Below are 18,960 nucleotides of genomic sequence, written 5' to 3'. Positions count from 1 at the left end.
AGCCGATTTTTGTGGCAGCGAATAATAATATTTTTTTTGCCTACAATATTAGCTCAAATGGTTGAATTCTATTAAATTACTGTCTGGAAGTTCCTCCAAATTCCAATCTCATTGCTACTTTGCCAGCTATAGTACAGCTAGTTTCAGGAGAAATAGTGGATGTTGTCTTGTCTCCAGTAAAAAGAAAGCGGAGATCTCCATTTTTCTCACCTTTTCAAGTATTCTCCTCGAAAGCCTATATCTGAATGTGAATAATTTTCTTTGCCAAATGCAAACAAGTATAGGTAGGTAGGAATGGGTATGTATTTGTGGTTTGATGTATATTTGCACAAGTACTTATTTTTTTTCAAAAATATGTGCGCGCATGCGTGTGTATTATAGAAATTTTCGCTATAATAACTTGTTTTAGGGGTGCAAACAGATCGGATATTATCTAGAAGCCGAAAGAAGACTTTGAGTTAGAATAATAATAATAATAATAATAATAATAATAATAATAATAATAATAATAATAATAATAATAATAATAATAATAATAATAATAATAATAATAATAATAATAATAATAATAATAATAATAATAATAATAATAATAATAATAATAATAATAATAATAATAATAATAATAATAAATTAATAATATAATTAAAGCATTATCTTCTGCCGAACTTCACAAACAATTTGTTCACAAAAACTCTATCTTATTGCCACATGTATATATTAACCAATTTATTTTCCCTTCATTTGAGTGGATTGTTAGTTTATCATAAAATTAAACCAATTTTAATTTCTTGGCGGAGTAGAAAACTGTTCTTTTAATTTGTTTGTCACGACCAAACGACGTGCATTATTCATGTAAATGAACAATTATCAATTTATCATTCCCAAAACAATACTAATTAACATAGCTAACTGTCACATAGGATACAAGAATCTACCCCGTATATTTATTAAGAAATACATGTTGACAATAGATTTTTCTTATATGCATTATCAATACTACACTATTATATTTCTGTCACATTGTAAAATATTTACAAAACTTATCTAACAGAACATGGCAATTAATTTTGAAGAAATGTTCTTCGCTCTCTCCCCGTAGTTACAATATTTCAAAATTTAAACTTTTATGTGGACATATTGTTAAATATATCATAAAATTGTTTCTCTGTAATATATTAACGAACTTGAAAACTCATAAGAAAAAATGGGTGAGAAATAATAAAATTATTTTTTTAATGCAAAATTCATTTTGAGGAAAGTTCATATCCAAAATTAAATATTAAATTTGAGAGAAATCTATATCCATAATTAAATACACATAATCTAATTTAACGGTTCAATTCATATACTAATGAATTCAGATTACAATTAGATTAACACAATAGTTAATTATCCAAACTCTCTATTAAAGTTGGTCACCCCTAACTGATGTGTGACCATAAATTCCCTCGCCCAACTGGTATAGGAAAACCTTGAGGGAACGTGGGCATGCATTACCTCCCCCATTCCAACTGGTACTGAAAAACATTGGGGGCCATTCACCGGATGGGCCAATATCGGATTTTGGTCTATTAGGCCGAATATTCGTATTCGGTTGGAATATGAATAGAAAATTAGTATTCGGTCCAATATACGGTTTTGAATATTCGGCCACATATTCGAATATTCGGTCGCATATTATGCTGAATTGAGATCAATATATAAATATTTAAGTATTTCATTTAGTATGAGATGAGGATCGATATTTTAACATTTCATCACCAATTTAACATGTACAGTCAATCATAAATACTTTCTTTGTATACAAATTATTATGAATTTTCATTTTAAAATCCGCATATATAAATTCAAATAAAAATCCGTATATGCGGCCGCATACCGTATATGTGGTATGCGGTGGCTTTCTGAATACCGCATAAGAACCAATTTTTAAAACACTGGCTCCTATACTTTATAAAGTTTTCTTCTCCTAAATTTATTGGTAATTTTCAATTCATAGTTCGGAACATGAGAACAAACAAAACAGTAAACCATACAAAATGACAAGTCATCTAAATCGCAAATCTAGTTGCACTAATTTTATTGTGTTTTATGCATATGATGTCACATATCAAATAATGCAACAATCAATCATTGAACATGTAAAATGAATAATAATTTAATTCTCAAAAATGAAGTTTCAAATAAATCCAATAACTCCACACTTGATAACATAGACAAATATAGCGATCCACATTGTCTATGGCTACAACAAAATAACACTTATTATTTATAAAATTATTATTACAAAACAATTTACGTGTTAAGTAATTAATTCATGTTTTGTTATTCATTGTTAATTAATGACATCATGTACTAATTATTTCTTTATTCCTTAATCCTTAAATCAACCCATTTAATAAATTTTGATTAAATTTTTTTATTTTCGGTGTCGTTCAAATTGTTAAGATTCCAGTCCAATCAAAGCTCAAAGTTACAGAACTTTTTAAGTTCTCAGTCCAGATACCAGAGCTCTTTTTCTTTTTTTCCTTTTCAATTTCGTAACTAGGCCTATATGATCAGACTCAAGTCTCTTCAAATAGTTTATCTCCTTCCGAACTCGAAGCCCAGCCCAACTTAAATTCAAATGTCCTTTCTCAAATTCTTACAGCCGCCTACAAATTATACCTTCAGTATGATTCTTTGTTTACAAATAAGCCTCTGAAAAATCAAGAAAGCATAACAGTACGCAATAGAGCATGGGTACAGACTGCTGGTACTAGAGCTCAGACCACTCAACATCAACCAATTAGCGGATATCAATTATCAAACCACCAAGAAAAAGGGTTACAATACACTGGTACAGTCTGGTTTTAGCTCACTATCGACAGGTACAGTTTACAAGTTAAGCTCTACGTCAAGAATCAAGAATTCAACCAATTAAACAACCTTACTATGGTCTAATGTTCTCTATCCAAGCAAAAGATGGATGTACCACAATCAAATAAGCATTATCTGGTTCAAAATTGATTAAAGGAAAAGTACAACGAGCTTAGGTCTCAGACACTACGAATTGGAATCAGGACAAATATGGAATGGTTAGAGGTAAATTTTAGTATAATTTCGATAATGGTGGAGCAGTAACGTAAGAAGAATACAGAGAAAATTATCTCAAATTATTGATTTTCATTCATAATCTGTTCCATAGTTACATTGGCTTTGTATAGGCGATTACAATCCAAAAAGAAGCCACTAAAATAACCAACTGATTACTTCTAAATTATAATTAACCATAGCACAACATGTAAGCACTGATGCTGAGGTGTCCCAACTAACGCCTAACTGTCTGAACGATCAGTGTTCTTCTTAGTTCTGAGTATGAGGGTCCCTTTGTCGGCCATGGATCCATTTAATGTCTTGGGGCCCATGTGCAGTCTGTGTCTTTCAATTCTAACAGCCCAGATTCTCTGATCGTATTGCCCTTCATCCCTTTCTCTTTCTCTTCTAATCGCAGCTACTGTTCCAACATCATCCCCAAATTCAGTTGTGCTCATTGCAAAAGAGGGAAAAAAGTGATATCAAGTAAATCCACCATTTTTAAATATTAAACAAGTTTTCTTTCCCTTAATTTCAATCACCACAGAAATTATAACTGCTCCCTTGAGTTGTGTAACAAGTTCCAAACTTTGAATCGGATTAAAGAGAAACAAGACAGAGAGAGATGGGGTACCCGAACAGCAGTATTATATGCACTAAAAGTGAGAGCACTCGTGCTATATTTGCAAAGAGGAACGTTTATGGACATATTCATATATTCTTCAACACTAGTACAATTTTCTATTTTTTCATGAAATTTTCAGTTATTTATTTATTTATTTTTGTAGTTTTCCGTCAATGCTTCATACTTTTATTTTCCTTTTTGATTTATCTAAATTCTTTTAATTTCACCAATGACAAAGATCTAATTCGAATCCAATCCATTTAATTATCAACTGTAGCAAAGGGGGTCCATTGACCCATTTGACCAATTATGGATCTACCAAGTACAAGATCCCCTTGCTCCGGCCTATAGATCAATGCTTAAGCCCGAAATGAAATAACTAAAGAGAGAAGAAAGAGAATAAATAAATAGATAAATTCCCCTATCTAATTAAGGTCAAGGATTTAAACCTTGTAATTATCATACGCTCCCTGTACCGAATGTAAAACCCGAGATAAATGGGAAGTTTAATAAATTAATTTTAATGCATTTATTTTTTGAATTTTTTTTTTACCACTTGACTTTATGTAAAATTAATTTCAAAATTAAATTTTTTTACATGTAGACGCATCATTTGTAAGGTAGGCGAGTTTCAATGGTTCAGATTCATTGTGTGAGACCAATTCGATGGGTTTTAAACTTGAGCTCGCCAAGAAGCTTGATGAACTTAAGAACACCCTAGTTCTACTCAATTATATTATCTTTTTGTAGCCAACACACTTAAGTAATACATAAATCTATAACTTCATCCTATCATTAACATTTGCATTTATATTTCGATATGCCGACTCAAGTGCAATTAACGTCAAGCATGAATTCACAAAAAAAAGAAGGTGAACAATTACACACATCGAATTAATTGACACTAATTACAGACGAGTCAAACTGAAAATATGAGAATTTATCTCGCTACGGGGCTGCTACCCATTGAAACCCTCCCAACGCGCTGTTCCATCTCTCGTGTACTGTTTAGACTAACATTCTCATTTGTATATCCATTGCTACTATTCCCGGAATTAAAGTTGGCATTATAATTTCTCCCTATTGCTGCCTCCAGCTCCATGCATTCCTTGAGCTGTATTACAACCTCAGTCATTGTCGGCCTTTGAGCCGCACTTTGTGCAGTACACTTGAGTGCCACATCAGCAGCTTTCCATACAGAGTTGATGTCATATTCACCTTGCATTCTCGCATCCACAACGCTCTCTATGTTACCCCTTGCAAGCCTCTGCCGCACCCATTGAATTATGTTGATGTTCATGCTCCCGCTTTCATTCTCGGACCGGGATCCTTGTATAATTGCTGGTTGACCCGTTACTATCTGTAGTAGGACGACCCCAAAGCTATATACATCACTTTTTTCGGTCAGCTGATATGTCATGTTGTACCTGTACATTGAAAGATAATCACATATTACTTATAGGTACATTTTTTGTTGTCTCCTTTTTTTTTTTCATATGCGAGGTATGACGTGTGACTTACTCGGGGTCGATATATCCATATGTACCAACCAAATTATTCGTCGATACATGTGTGTTGTTGGTATCGCTGAATGCTTTTGACATGCCAAAATCAGCTATTTTGGCCTCTAATTTGGCATTTAGGAGAATGTTGTTTGGCTTCACATCCCTGTGAATTAGCGGTGGATTACAACCCTTGTGTAGGTACTCTAACCCTGCACATCATCGTTCAATTTAGTGAGAAATTACAATGCATTTAAAATAAATTCCATTCACGCATGTGCGTTTGACTATATTCTGAACCGTTCAAGTCCTAATTTAAGTTTCTACTCTATTTATATTAGCACCTTGTGCAGACTCAAGTGCAATTCTGATCCTATCTCTCCATGTCAAAGGCCAAGTACCTCCAGCTCTACCTGTTAAATAGAAAATTAATTATCCTTATCTCCTATTATTTGCATAGAAATTTTTTTTGAAAATGACAACATAATTAGATAATCAACTGGAAGACCTCTTAAGTGATCATCTAAACTTCCTTCGGACATGTATTCGAGGACAAGAGCCAAATTGTTTTCATCTTTGCAATAGCCAATAAGTGACACCAGGTTTTTATGATGAATCCTTGTCAAATGATATGCCTAGAAAAAAATCATTAATTAATTATCATAAGGTCTCGAATCCAGATCTATAATATAGCGGAAAAAAGAGTATATTTCGAATCAGGGCAACTTTGAAATTATTTATGTTGTACTAGAATATAAGACTATTTCTTACATCCCTTTTCTATGCCTACATGTCTGATTGTTTCCCGAACATCTAATCTCTATTATTATAACGGAACTTATTTATGCATAATAGTTCTGTGTTTTTATTTTTATTTTTAAAAGTGGAAATAAATCCAAGCGATTATAGTACACATGAAAGTATACATCACAAGAGACCTTACCAAGCCACAGGTACCAGTCTCTAAATAAAGTACTATAATTTGCCTATTAAACAGTGTCAGAAAATTCCATACCTCCACCATGAATTCCTTGACTCCGTGTGTTGATGCCTGGGGCCGCAATTTAACCGCAACTTGAGTTCCATCGATCATGAACCCACTATACACTACTCCAAATCCACCTCTGCCGATCTCTCGTTGGAAATTATTTGTGATCTCCTCTAACTCCTTATATGTGAATTGGCGGTTCTCTAAATGTATAGAAGTATCCACGGTACTGGTTCCATCTGTATTTTGCGGATTTATGGTAGTATTCATGGCTGAACCTTTTAAAAAATTATATGTTGTTAGCAATTGGATTTCATCGTTGGTGATTAAGTAAAGCAAATGCTTTTGATGGGCTAACATGCATGCGCTAGTAAATGTTCAGGTTATTGTTCGGTATGAACTATTTACTGTTTTATTATGGTTGTTGTATGAACTATTTGCTGTTTTTGTGGCTTGATATTATCTACTCTCAGTTGAGGTGTTCCCTGTTTGGAGGGCACACTAAAACTAATTTTGTAATTATCCAATTTCAGTAATATGAAATGGGCTTCTGCCTTTTAAAAAAAAAAAAAATATTGTTCGGTCAGATGGCTTCAATGAACCAATTAAACAAAACGGTAAAAAAGAAAAAGAAAAATCAATTATATCTATAACCACATTTATATAGTAAGGATGAGAATGATTATTTTTTCGGTACCTGGCCGTCTTTTAAATTTGTAAATGATGAAAGTGGCTATTGCCGCTAAGATCGCCACTACAACAATTGGAACTATAATTGCAATGGCTAGTTTAGAACTGTTGCTCTTCTTTTCGGACAGATTGCATGAGGTCCCGTCAGAACAAAGTTTTGCATTATCTCCAGCTCTATTGAAGAATTAATGAAATATATATTTCAAACAAAATATGTGGAATAAAATTAAGTTGGTTATTGAATTTAAAAAATTTGAAACGAACCGTAAGGTGAGTGAACCATCTTGTGACTTCTTTAGGAGACTAGATGGAATTGAACCACCGAGTTGGTTGCCCGTTAAATCTCTAATTAAAAAAAAAAGCAACTTGGATTATGTCATGAAATTTCAAGTAAAATAAAAATGGTGGATTAAGTTTCCCAAAGAAAAAAAAATAAAACTTACAACAGAGTAAGTGATGACAGTTGAGACAGAACATCAGGAATTGACCCGGTCAAATTATTATGAGACAAGTCCCTGAAAAGATGTTACCAGAATTTATATATAATTAAACTTGTTATAACTTGTAAGATACTTATCTAATAGAACTCCGATCAGAGAAGGTAGTAAAATAATAAATAAGTAAATAAATAAAAAGGACACAAGCAATGTACAGATATGATTTGTACGTACAAGGTCTGGAGGTCCTTTAGGTTGGCAAATTCATTTGTAATTTCACCAGTCAATCCACTTGATGCAAGATTCCTGTAAATGTAGTAAAAGAAAAAGAAAAAATAAAAAACCAACAATACCACCAAATTATGTTGATTCCTAGACCCACATATTTTCTCTCTTAAAAAAAATAAAAATAAAAGAAACTTACAGAATTGTGATTTTTGGAGAGGCAGAGACAACATAACTACAATTCAACCCATCCCATGCATAGGTCTTGGGAGCACATGGATCACCATTCCAATTTCTCTTTATCCGATAATTTGATTTAATTGCATTTATTGCACTTACTGATGTTCATAGGAAAAAAAACACATGTATTATTCAATACTTTCTTTCAGAAAAAATGGAAATGGAATTGGTTAAGAAAGTAAGAACCCTTACCATCCACACTACCAGTTGGAGCATCAGAAATTGGCAGCACAATAAACAATTCGACCGCATTGAGGATCGGCGGCAAAGTAGAGTTCTTAGTGGCTGTGAGCGTTAAATTATACCGCCGGAACCCACGGATTGGAATGTCCATATAAACTGCATTTGCGTGTCCATAGTCTGGAAAGAACGTTAACCACTTGACATCGTTCACTGTAATGTTAAACTCTCGTTTTGCATTTGTGATATTCATGAGCTCAGAGAAGTGGAGATTGACCAAGTAGCCAGGGTTATCATCAAGTGGGTCGACTTCCCAGAAAAGTTCGAGCTTTGAGGAGTTGACGGGTGTCACAGCTGTCTGCAAAACAGCAGAAGGTACCTCAAAGAAGTCATTATCTACGTTTTGGATGTGTGAGGTAGTGGTGAGCTCTGTCCAAAATGGGACGTTGCTCCATGGCTTCCACATCCGGTCATGCGGATCGTCTGGGTACCTGTTTTCTTCAACAGAGAATTAGACATAATTTCTTTTGTAATTTTTGTTTGGATATTATTCAAAGTACATCTTGAGGCATACTGAATTACTGATATCCTAACCTTTTTCGTTTTGTAATTTTCCATTTTTCTTATTTATTTTGTCTTTTCAGTTTATGATTGCTCTTTTGATCTTTCAGATGGAATCACATGCAATTGCTAGAGTAACATAAGAAATTAAAATAATCTACATCTAACGTTGACTGTTATGACAGCTTTGTCTACAATCTACATACCTTATGAACTTTGTATCTGTCGGCCCTGCGTTTAGCCGGCTATAGAGTGACAGAGCCTGACTTGAATTCGCAGAAGGGTATAGACTGCTCTTCATCGGCCTTAAATCCAATGAAGAAATGAATGGCGTTCCAAAGCCGGTGTTCACCAAACAAACTTGGATATAATCAACAGGAGTAACAAACATTACTTCGGCAATTATTAATTTTTCAGGATCAGAGGTGTTAACAGTTTTCCAATAGTTGACCCCAATGTGAAGGTCGAATATGGGACCCTTGTTAAGTCCGTCATAGTTTCCGTACATGAATGTCGCTCTCACCAAGTACTTTAGCTTCGCCACCAAGGATTTTATGGTATAGCAATTTCGAATCCCGGTATTGAAGCTTCTGACATTCAAATAATGTGGCGAGAGTGTTGGCGTTATGTACTCCACGGATATGTTATAGTTAGTTCCAGTATCGATGTATTGCACATCGGAGCTGTAGGTGAGGGTGCTACTAACATCTTTGTAAGTTGAGTTTCCTGGTAATCCGCAGTCGATGCTCACAAATCCTACTAAAAAAAAAGAGCAAATTAAAATTATTAGCTGACTTGTTTGCGGTAATGAACCATCATAAATTAAGGTCATGAACAGTGTATCGGGAAGGTTGAATGAAAAAAAGAAGTCGAAGAATGAAGAAGCCATGGAAGAGGATGAAAAGGAAGCAAATATAATTCTCATAATGCTTACCAGTATTATCCGCCTGGCCGCTCACTCTGGCATTATTCAGGAAAAAGGAAGCAAGAAATACAAACCAAAGCGCCATTTCTGTCACATTGTAATTCTTCATTGTCACAATTAGCTAACTGTCTTTCGACTCAAAAGCTCTTGCCCATGGTTGAAACTTGAAACCAAGACAATGGATCATAATATATAGTAATATATCACTAATTATCTTCATGTATCATGCGTCTCAACTCTTTTAAGTGCTGCGTCAGCAATGCACATGTGGCCTCTCAGAAGAAAAGGGTGTGTTCTATTTTGTAATGTATCATGACTAATTAAAGCGTGTTCAGTATAATTATTAATATATGGTCCAGTAGCGCACGACTCGCTATACTAATTAATGGAGCAATTCTAGCTAGTTAGTACAACGTACAATCAAAAGATTATAAAATTAAACCAGAGAGTCGTACTCGCCAATTTATGTGGCAGCGAATAATAATATTTTTTTTTCCCAAATGTTAGGTTTCTTAGCCGAAGCGGTTGAATTCTACTACTGCCTGGAAGTTTTCATCTCATTGCCAGCTAGTTTCAGTAAATTTAGTGGCTGTCTTGTATCCAGTACTCAATAAACGGAGATCTCCATTTTCAATTTCTTTTGCCAAATTCAAATAATTTGGGAGGGGAAAAGGGTATGCTCTTTTTCATATATATGGTTACATCTTATTCGAATATTTTTTGTTTCACTGGTATGTTTCTGTGTGCGCGCGTGTATTTTTTTTTTTTTTTTTTGCTATTAATAACTTAATTGATTTCTTTTTTTTTGAAGGTAACTATTAAATTAATTATGTCACACATAAAGCATTCATCAAATAATTAGAGGCTAATTTAATTTTACGCCCAATTTTTCAAGATGTATATATAATTGGCAGGTAATGTCTTTTTTTGAAAATCTTCGCAGAAATTGCGAAGTCGTGAAGGGGAATCGAACTCTCGACCTTTGAGTACAACAACTCTAGGACTTTTTTTTAGCCAATTGTGTTACCCCCTTTCTCTAATTGGCAGGTAATGTTGTTGGAGAAAATTTAGAAATAGAAATGATATATCAAATAGTTTGTGTCAAATCAAATGTGAATCGTTCATTTTAAATTGAACGATAAAAAAGTTAATTAACTTAATGGTATATGGTATAACTACCGCTATCTTATTACCATATTGCGTGGGCCCCTCGGCCCCACATATGGGGAATTAATTGACTGAAAAAATAAAAGTCAATACAAAGATTTTAAATTATTTTTTGTTTTCTATTTGTCCAACAAATATTTTTTATTATCGGGAAATACGCATACAGGCGGAACACGAGAGATCGAAGACTTTTGACTTGGTATAATAATATACTGAGCTTATCTTCGGCCGTACTTGATCACGAACAATTTGTTCGCTAGCTGTGCATATATTATATCTTATTGCCCACTTGTTTATATATATTAACCATTTTATTTTCCCAGCATATAATTAAGTTGGTTGTTTGTCAAAAACTAAACCAAAATTTAATTTCTTGGCGGAGTAGAAAACTGTTCTTTAATTTGTATGTCCCAACCAAACAACGGGCATTGAGCATCTGAAATTAATAATTATCAATCCATCATTACCAAAACATTACTAGCTAGCTAGTAATGTTAACATTGCTAACAATCATCAAATTGAGCACAGATCATGCATATAAAAATTATAAATAAGTAATATTAATATATACATGGAGTGGCTTGATAATGATTGGCTCGTTAATTGATAATGAATTTCAAACAAACTCGAATCGAAACAAACAGATTTACGTGTTTTATAAAGAAGAATAAAGCATTAATTCAAAGTAAGTTAAATAATAATTCAACTAAAAAGGACGAAATCGACTCTAATATATATGACTTCCAAATCCAGTGGTTGATAATTAATTGGATTATTGGAGAACCTGAAGCCATTCTTTGCACTAGTTCTGACTTCTTTCCAGCTTACAAATTAAAAAGAAAAAAGAAACAGTTCCGGAGACCTGCATTAATTGAATTTCACCAGTTGGTTTTACTTTTAAAAATCGCAAAAAGTATTAAAATAATGAACAGTATTATAATATATATATAAAACTTTAGTATCATATAGAGCGAAGTACATTATTTTTTTGAGATTTTTCAAAATATATTTTCTAATATTATAATTTTCTATTGTTATTTTTTATTAAACTATAAAATTGTATTAAAATTAATGCAAAATTTTCATTAAGATATAAAAAATAACGGTATTTGTTATTCCCGTTTATTTTAAGATTTCTCATAATATATTTAATATTATCCTAATTTCGTCTACAATTTGTTTTCTTTAAAAAAAATCAAAGAAAATACTATCCGAAGAGAAATTGAAATTTTGCTCAATAAACGATAATAATTTGCATGATAAAGAAGAATATATATAAACAATAAGAGTAGAACTAGGGTGTTTTTAAGTTCACCAAGCCAAGTCTAAAACCCGTCAAATCGACTTCAAATGACGAATCTAAACCGTTAAAATCTACCTACCTTACAAGTTACGAGTGATACGTCTACATGTAAAAAAATTTAATGTTGAAATTAATTTTGCATAAAGTCAAAAGGTCAGAAAACGTTCAAAAAATGAATGCATTAAAATTAATTTACTAATCTTCTAATTTTGACAACTTGACTTTGTGCTAAATTAATTCGAATGTTTAAAATTTTCACATGGAGACACATCACTTGTAAGGTAAGCGGGTTTTAACGGTTCGGATTCGTAATTTGAAGTCGATTTGATGGGTTTTTATTAGACATAGTTGTTAGGATAGCTTAGAAAGTTTAACGGGTCTGTTATTGAGTAATTGAATCCGATATTGTAAAGTTAGTTACAGGAGCTCTTTTATAATGCTCTCTGTATATATATAGGCTAAGGATTGTAAGAGACAAGGTTAATGAAAATTAAGAAATTCAATACTCTACTCTCTCTGTTATATTCATTTTCTTATATGGTATCAGACGGTTCTATCCTCTCTTTTTCTTCTCTAGTCTCTTGATTTCTTGAATTTACCATGGCTGATCTCACCTCTAAGTCTACTTCCACTGATCCTCCCTTTTTTCTTTCTTCTCTTCCGACTGCTTCCATTGTGCAGATCACAATTCCAGTTTCTATTTGTGAGCACATCACACCCTAGTTTTGCTCTCTCTCTCTCTCTCTCTCTCTCTCTATATATATATATATATATATATAGTTGGGTTACGGTGCTTTGCGAAGTAAAACAAGTGTTTTACTTCACACTCGTATTTTGTGATTTTAAAGTTCAAAATATTGATCCAAACCGTTTAAGTTGATCTCCATATTAAATTGTATTTGGAGACCAAATTTTACATTTTTTGAAATTTTTTTACTATTTCTTTAGAATTTTTTAAAATCACTATTTTTGATGGTCCATAATTTTCTGAAAAACAGCGATTTTCAAAAATTCTAAAGAAATAAAAATTTTCAAAAAAATGTAAAATTTTGTCTCCAAGCACAATTTAATATGGAGATGAACTAAAATGGTTCGAATCTACATTTTGAACTTTGAAGTTGAAGATATAAATGTGAAATAAAACACTCATTTTATTTCGCGAAGTACCGTAGCGCAACACAATATTTAAACATCAAATTTGAAATATGCAACCAAATTGATCCGGATGACTACATTATTATTTTGTATAGACCCATAACAGATCTCTTTCATATAGACCCAACACAATATATCAATTAAGTGATACATCAATCTACAACTTTTATTTAATTTGTCATTAACATTTTCATTTTCATTTCGGTAAATATGTAGAGATACAATACATCTCCAAAAGAACTCAAGCATGAATTCACAAAAGTAAAGGTGAACAATTAACGTCTGCTTACACACTTTAAAATACACATTTATGGAGGAAATATGACAAATTATCTCGCTACCGGGCCACTAGCCGTTGGAACTCGCCCAACTATCTGTTCTATCTCTTGTGTGCTGTTCTGGCTAACATCACTTTGCTCCATGTAATAATTCTCTTTGGTGTAACCATTGCTATTAGTCACAGAATAGAAGTTTGGATTATAATTTCTACCTGTTGCCGCCTCTAGCTCAATGCATTCCTTGAGCTGCAGTACAACCTCAGTCATGGTCGGCCTTTGAGCCGCGCTCTGTGCTGTGCACTTGAGCGCGACATCAGCAGCTTTCCATATAGAGTTGATGTCATATTCTCCTTGCATTCTTGCATCCACCACGCTCTCTATATTTCCCTTCACGAGCCTCTGCCGCACCCATTGAATTATGTTCATGTTCATGCTCCCACTCCCGTTCTCATGTCCGGATCCTTGTATAATTGCTGGTTGACCAGTTACTATTTGTAGTAGGACTACCCCAAAGCTAAACACATCACTTTTTTCTGTTAGCTGCATTGTCATGTTGTATCTGTACATTGAAAGATATTTATCATTACCTTGAGTACATTTTTTGTTGTTTTTTTTCTTTATGCGAGACATGACATGTAACTTACTCAGGGTCGACATATCCAAGTGTACCGACCACATGATTCGTCGATACATGTGTGTTGTTGGTACTGCTGAATGCTCTCGACATGCCAAAATCAGCTATTTTGGCCTCTAATTTCACATTTAGGAGAATGTTGTGTGGCTTCACATCCCTGTGAATCAGCGGTGGGTTACATCCCTTGTGTAGGTACTCTAACCCTGAACATCATTATTCAATTCAGTGACAAATGAGATGCATTTAAAATTAGAGTAGGTTAAAATTCACCATTGGTTTGTACTCCAGTACCACCAGATGTTTATCCCTATTCTTAAAATTCAAACAGTCGATCCAAACTGCTCAACAAGATCACCATATTAAAATGTGCTTAGAGACCAATTTTTTTTTTTGAATTTGTTTACTATATTTTTAAATTGGTACAAAATCACTACTTCTGGATTCTCCAAAATAATGATTTTGTACTTATCTAAAAAAATAGTAAATTTTTTTTAAAAAAAAATATGGATTTTGGTCTATAGGAACATTTTAACATGGATATCATGTTGAGTGGTTCAGATTGACTGCTTGAATTTTAAAAATGAAGATAAAGATGTGAGGTATGTTCAGGTCCTTATATAGGTGTTCTATTCTATTTAATAATCTCTTCACCTTGTGCAGACTCAAGTGCGATTCTGATCCTATCTCTCCAAGTCAAAGGCCAGGTACCTCCAGCTCTACCTGTTAAATAGAAAATTACATATCCTTCTCCTAAATTATTTTATAAGAAGGATATTGAAAATGACAACATAAGATGAACTGAATAAACTTGAGAGACCTCTTAAGTGATCATGTAAACTTCCTTCAGACATGTATTCGAGGACAAAAGCCAAACTGTTTTCATCCTTGCAATAGCCAATAAGTGATACTAGGTTTTTATGATGAATCCTTGTCAAATGTTGTGCCTGAAAAAATCATTAATTAATCATCCTCACATATCACATCGAGATCTAAAATGTAACAGAAGAAAAAAAAAAATATATTGAATCAGGACAACTTTTAAATTATTTATGATATAAATCTCAGACTAGTTCTTGCATCCCTTTTCTATGCTTCCAGGACAGAGGTCTTCCTAAGCATCTAATCTCTATTATTATATAATAACTTATTTATGCATAATACGCGTGTATTATAAAGTTCTATATAATGTTAAAAGAAACTATAATTTGGTTACAAACAGTAACATCAGAAAATTCCATACCTCCACCATAAATTCCTTAACCCCTTGTGTTGATGTCTGGGGTCTCAGTTTGACCGCAACTTGTGTTCCATCGATGAACCCACTATACACTATTCCAAATCCTCCTCTGCCAATCTCTCGTTGGAAATTATTTGTTATCATCTTTAATTCCTCATATGTAAACTGGCGGTTCTCTAACTGTATAGCAGTATCCACAGTACTGGTTCCAGTTGAGTATTCTGTATTTTGCGGGTTTATCGTAGTATTCGAACCTTTGGAAAAAATTAAATAGGGTTAATATTATATTGAATTTTATCATTGGTGATTAAATCAAACAAAAGTTGTAATCACGTAACAGGTGCTAGTAAATGTTGTCACTGAAACATTAGGGCTGCAAACAACACTGATTTGGATTATTGTTCTGCCAAATATCTATAACCACATTTATATTGTAAGGATCAGAATGATTAATTCTTTCTTTTGTACCTGGTGGTCTTTTAAGTCGGTAAATGATGAAAGTGCATACTGCTACTAAGATTGCCACAACAACAATTGGAACTATAATAGCAATGGCTATTTTAGAACTGTTGCTCTTCTTTTTGGACTGAATATTGCATGAGGTTCCATCAGAACAGAGTTTTGCATTATCTCCAACCCTATTGAAGAATGAAATTATTTTAAACTAAGGATGTAGATAAAAGTTAGTTAATGTTTAAAAAGTTTGAAACATACCTCAAGGTAAGTGACCCATCTTGTGATTTTTTTAGGAGACCAGACGGAATTGACCCATTGAGTTGGTTGCCCGTTAAATCTCTAATTGAAGAAAAAATTATGTCATGAAATTCTAAGAGAAAAAAAAAACATGGTGACTTGAATTTCCCAAAAGAAAAAGAAAAACTTACAGCAGAGTAAGTGATGGTAATTGAGATAGACCATCAGGAATTTGCCCAGTCAAATTATTATTAGATAAGTCCCTTAAAAAGGAGATAAAAAAAAGTTGTTACCAACCTGTAATAATTATCCAAATAACTCCTATCAAGAAAGGTAAAAAATAAATAAGTTAATAAATTATTAAAAACATACAAGGTCTGGAGCTCCTTCAGGTTGGCAAAGGCATTTGTTATTTCACCGGTCAATCCACTTGATGCTAGGCTCCTGTAAAAGTAAAAAGAATTATAAAATATCAACAATTCCACCAAATCATATTGATTCCTAGACTCACATTTGTTTTATTAAACTGAGAAATTATTTGTAATTAAAGTAAGGATCAATTTAGCTACTAATTGTGCGAGCTTTGCTTAAATGATTGACATAGGGTAAGGGAAATTTGCCGACAGTATAGATTTAATTGCAAAACTTGGTGTCTTTTCTTTATTCCAAAATTTCATGTACTGTGTATTTCATGCCACTGTTCAAATCTTTGGTGAGTATAAACTAGATTAAAACATTTATTGTATTAGAAGACCGATTGTAAAAGAAGAAAAGGAACTCACAGAATTGTGATCCTTGGAGAGCCAGAGACAACATAACTACAATTCAAACCATCCCATGCATAGGTCTTGGGAGCACATGGATCACCATTCCAATTTCTCTTTATTCGATAATTTGACTTAATTGCATTTATTGCATTTACTGTCAACAAAAAGGCACGTGAATTATTCAATAGTTCTGTCAACAAAAATGAAAATCCAATTGTGCAAGAAATAAAGAACTTTACCATCCACACTATCAGTTGGAACGTCAGATACTGGTTGCGCAATAAACACCTCAACTGCATTGAGGATCGGTGGCAGAGTGGAGTTCTCAGTGGCTGTGAGCGTGACATTATACCGCTGATACCCACTGAATGGCCTCGACCCGTAAATTGCATCGGTGGATAGATACGATGGAGAGTACGATTCATTGTACCACTGGAAATTGTTCCAAGAAATGTTAAACTCACGTTTTGCATTTTTGGGGAGGTTCGTGAGCTCAGAAAAGTGAAGATTGACCAAGTAGCCAGGGTCTTTTTCAAACGGGTCAACATCCCAGAAAAACACCAGCTCTGAGGAGTTAACAGGTGTTACGGCCGTCTGCATGACAGCAGAAGGTGCCTCAAAGATATCATTTACTATGTTTTGGACGTGTGAGGTAGTGGTGATCTCTGTCCAATAAGGGACATTGCTCCATGGCTCCCACATCCGGTCATGTGGATCATCTGGGTACCTGTTTTTTTATTTTTTGGGACAGAGAATTAGACATCCGGTCATCCGGACATTGTTGTTTTGGATGCTACTAGAACTCAAAGTACATTTTGAGGCATACTAAATTTCCTTTTTTTTAATTATTGTTTTTTTGTCTTTTCAATTTATGACTGATTTTTTCTTCTTGCAGATATATAGAATCATATACAATTGCAATATTAACATATGAACTTTAAATAATCTGCCTATAATGTTGACTTTTATGAGAGATTTGTCTACATACCTTATGATTTTTGTATCTGTCGGCCCTGCATTTAGCCGCCGTACGAGCGACAAAGCCCGACTTGAATTCGCAGAAGGGTATAGACTGCTCTTCATCGGCCTTAAATCCAATGAAGAAATGAAAGGCGTTCCAAAGCCAGTGTTCACCAAACAAACTTGGATATAATCAACAGTAGTAACAAATATTACTTCTGCGATAATTAATTTTTCTGGATTAGAGGTGTTAACAGTTTTCCAATAGTTGACCCCAATATGAAGGTCGAATATGGGACCCTTGTTAAGCCCGTCATAGTTTCCGTACATGAATGTTGCTCTAACCAAGTACTTCACTGCTGCCTCCAAAGATTTTATGGTATAGCAATTTCGAATCCCAGTATCAAAGCTTCTGACGTTCAAACAATGTGGTGAGATTGTTGGCGTAATGTACACCACGGATATGTTATGATTAGTTCCAGTATCTATGTATTGTGCATCGGAGCTGTAGGTGAGCGTGCTAACATCTTTGTAAGTTGAGTTTCCTGGTAATCCGCAGTCAATGCTCACAAATCCTACCAAAAATAGAAAGAAAAGGAGAAATTTAGAATTACTTGCTGAGATATTTATGAACCAGCTTAATGAATCTCATGAATACTTGAATAGCATATCCGACAGATTGAAAGATAAAACAAAAACCTTGCCAGCTAACCTTAAAAAAAAATAGAGAAAGCAAACCAGAGAATGAAGAAGCCATGAAATTAAGTGGATGAAGATGAAACAATTAGAACTTTCAAAATGCTTACCGGTATTGTCGGCCTGGCTGCTCACTCCGGCATTATTCAGTAAAAAGGAAGCAAGAAATGCAAACCAAAGCGCCATTTCTGTCACATTGTAATTCTCCATTGCCACAGTTAGCCAACTGTTTTGAAACTCAAAAGCCCTTAGACATGAGTATCTACTAAAGTATCATATCTATAGATAGCTCTTGCCCAAGCATGGTTGAAATTTGAAGCCAATAGAATGGTTTCTAATATATAGTAGGGGGGATTTCATGTATCCCCCTCAAAATCTCTAATATTACGTATTTCTCCCTCAAAATTTTGTAATATCATATTTACCCTTCAAAATATTAAAAACTCACATATTTACCCAGAAATAATTAAATAATAAAATTTAATACTTAAAATATAATAAGCAATATTTATTAATCAAACATGACTATTATACTCCTTTCTTCTTTCTCCACCTTTTTGTGCCTCCCTATGCCCTCTCCAATTCTCCGCTGTGCCTCCTGCCTCCATGTGTCCTCTTC

At 33.6% G+C, this 18,960-nt stretch overlaps 2 protein-coding genes across 5 annotated transcripts; both read right to left on the bottom strand.

Moving 5' to 3' along the window:
• Positions 1-4,456: 4,456 nt before the first annotated feature.
• On the bottom strand, positions 4,457-9,626 carry LOC144563518 (putative leucine-rich repeat receptor-like protein kinase At2g19210). Of its 4 annotated transcripts, none has more exons than XM_078313001.1 (13): positions 9,461-9,626; positions 8,733-9,285; positions 7,978-8,456; positions 7,745-7,883; positions 7,555-7,626; positions 7,327-7,398; positions 7,148-7,228; positions 6,891-7,057; positions 6,221-6,471; positions 5,714-5,840; positions 5,550-5,618; positions 5,225-5,417; positions 4,457-5,130 (listed from the first exon to the last, which is right to left on the bottom strand). In XM_078313001.1, exons 1-13 carry the CDS (start codon positions 9,558-9,560, stop codon positions 4,644-4,646), a joined length of 2,790 nt encoding a protein of 929 aa, XP_078169127.1. In that variant the 5' UTR covers positions 9,561-9,626; the 3' UTR covers positions 4,457-4,643. The 4 variants fall into 4 exon arrangements, with proteins under 4 accessions (XP_078169127.1, XP_078169129.1, XP_078169128.1 ...); XM_078313003.1 differs by having other exon boundaries at positions 6,221-6,465; XM_078313002.1 differs by having other exon boundaries at positions 8,733-9,282.
• Positions 9,627-13,364: 3,738 nt separating this feature from the next.
• LOC144563520 (putative leucine-rich repeat receptor-like protein kinase At2g19210) lies at positions 13,365-18,626 on the bottom strand. The gene is made up of 13 exons (XM_078313005.1): positions 18,452-18,626; positions 17,674-18,220; positions 16,925-17,412; positions 16,701-16,839; positions 16,291-16,362; positions 16,110-16,181; positions 15,940-16,020; positions 15,694-15,863; positions 15,229-15,479; positions 14,806-14,932; positions 14,640-14,708; positions 13,999-14,191; positions 13,365-13,913 (listed from the first exon to the last, which is right to left on the bottom strand). The coding sequence occupies exons 1-13, from the start codon at positions 18,549-18,551 to the stop codon at positions 13,406-13,408; spliced, it is 2,817 nt and encodes a 938-aa protein (XP_078169131.1). The 5' UTR covers positions 18,552-18,626; the 3' UTR covers positions 13,365-13,405.
• Between the last annotated feature and the right edge of the window lie 334 nt (positions 18,627-18,960).

The sequence above is a fragment of the Carex rostrata genome, chromosome 12 (assembly GCF_964058835.1).
Source record: "Carex rostrata chromosome 12, lpCarRost1.2, whole genome shotgun sequence".
NCBI classification, from domain to species: domain Eukaryota; kingdom Viridiplantae; phylum Streptophyta; class Magnoliopsida; order Poales; family Cyperaceae; genus Carex; species Carex rostrata.
Note: the sequence above shows the minus strand (reverse complement) of the source record. Positions and strands in the feature narration are given on the sequence as shown.

Excerpts from the sequence above, each read along its gene's own strand:
- LOC144563520 (XM_078313005.1), bottom strand. The coding sequence starts at position 18,551 with ATGGAGAATTACAATGTGACAGAAATGGCGCTTTGGTTTGCATTTCTT. Across the intron at positions 16,840-16,924 it reads TCCAACTGATAGTGTGGATG|TAAATGCAATAAATGCAATT; the intron begins GTAAAGTTCTTT and ends TTTTGTTGACAG. Across the intron at positions 14,933-15,228 it reads TTAAGGAATTTATGGTGGAG|GCACAACATTTGACAAGGAT; the intron begins GTATGGAATTTT and ends TGATTTTTTCAG.
- LOC144563518 (XM_078313001.1), bottom strand. The coding sequence starts at position 9,560 with ATGAAGAATTACAATGTGACAGAAATGGCGCTTTGGTTTGTATTTCTT. Across the intron at positions 9,286-9,460 it reads CGGCCAGGCGGATAATACTG|TAGGATTTGTGAGCATCGAC; the intron begins GTAAGCATTATG and ends CTTTTTTTTTAG. Across the intron at positions 5,841-6,220 it reads TCAAGGAATTCATGGTGGAG|GCATATCATTTGACAAGGAT; the intron begins GTATGGAATTTT and ends ATTTTTTTCTAG.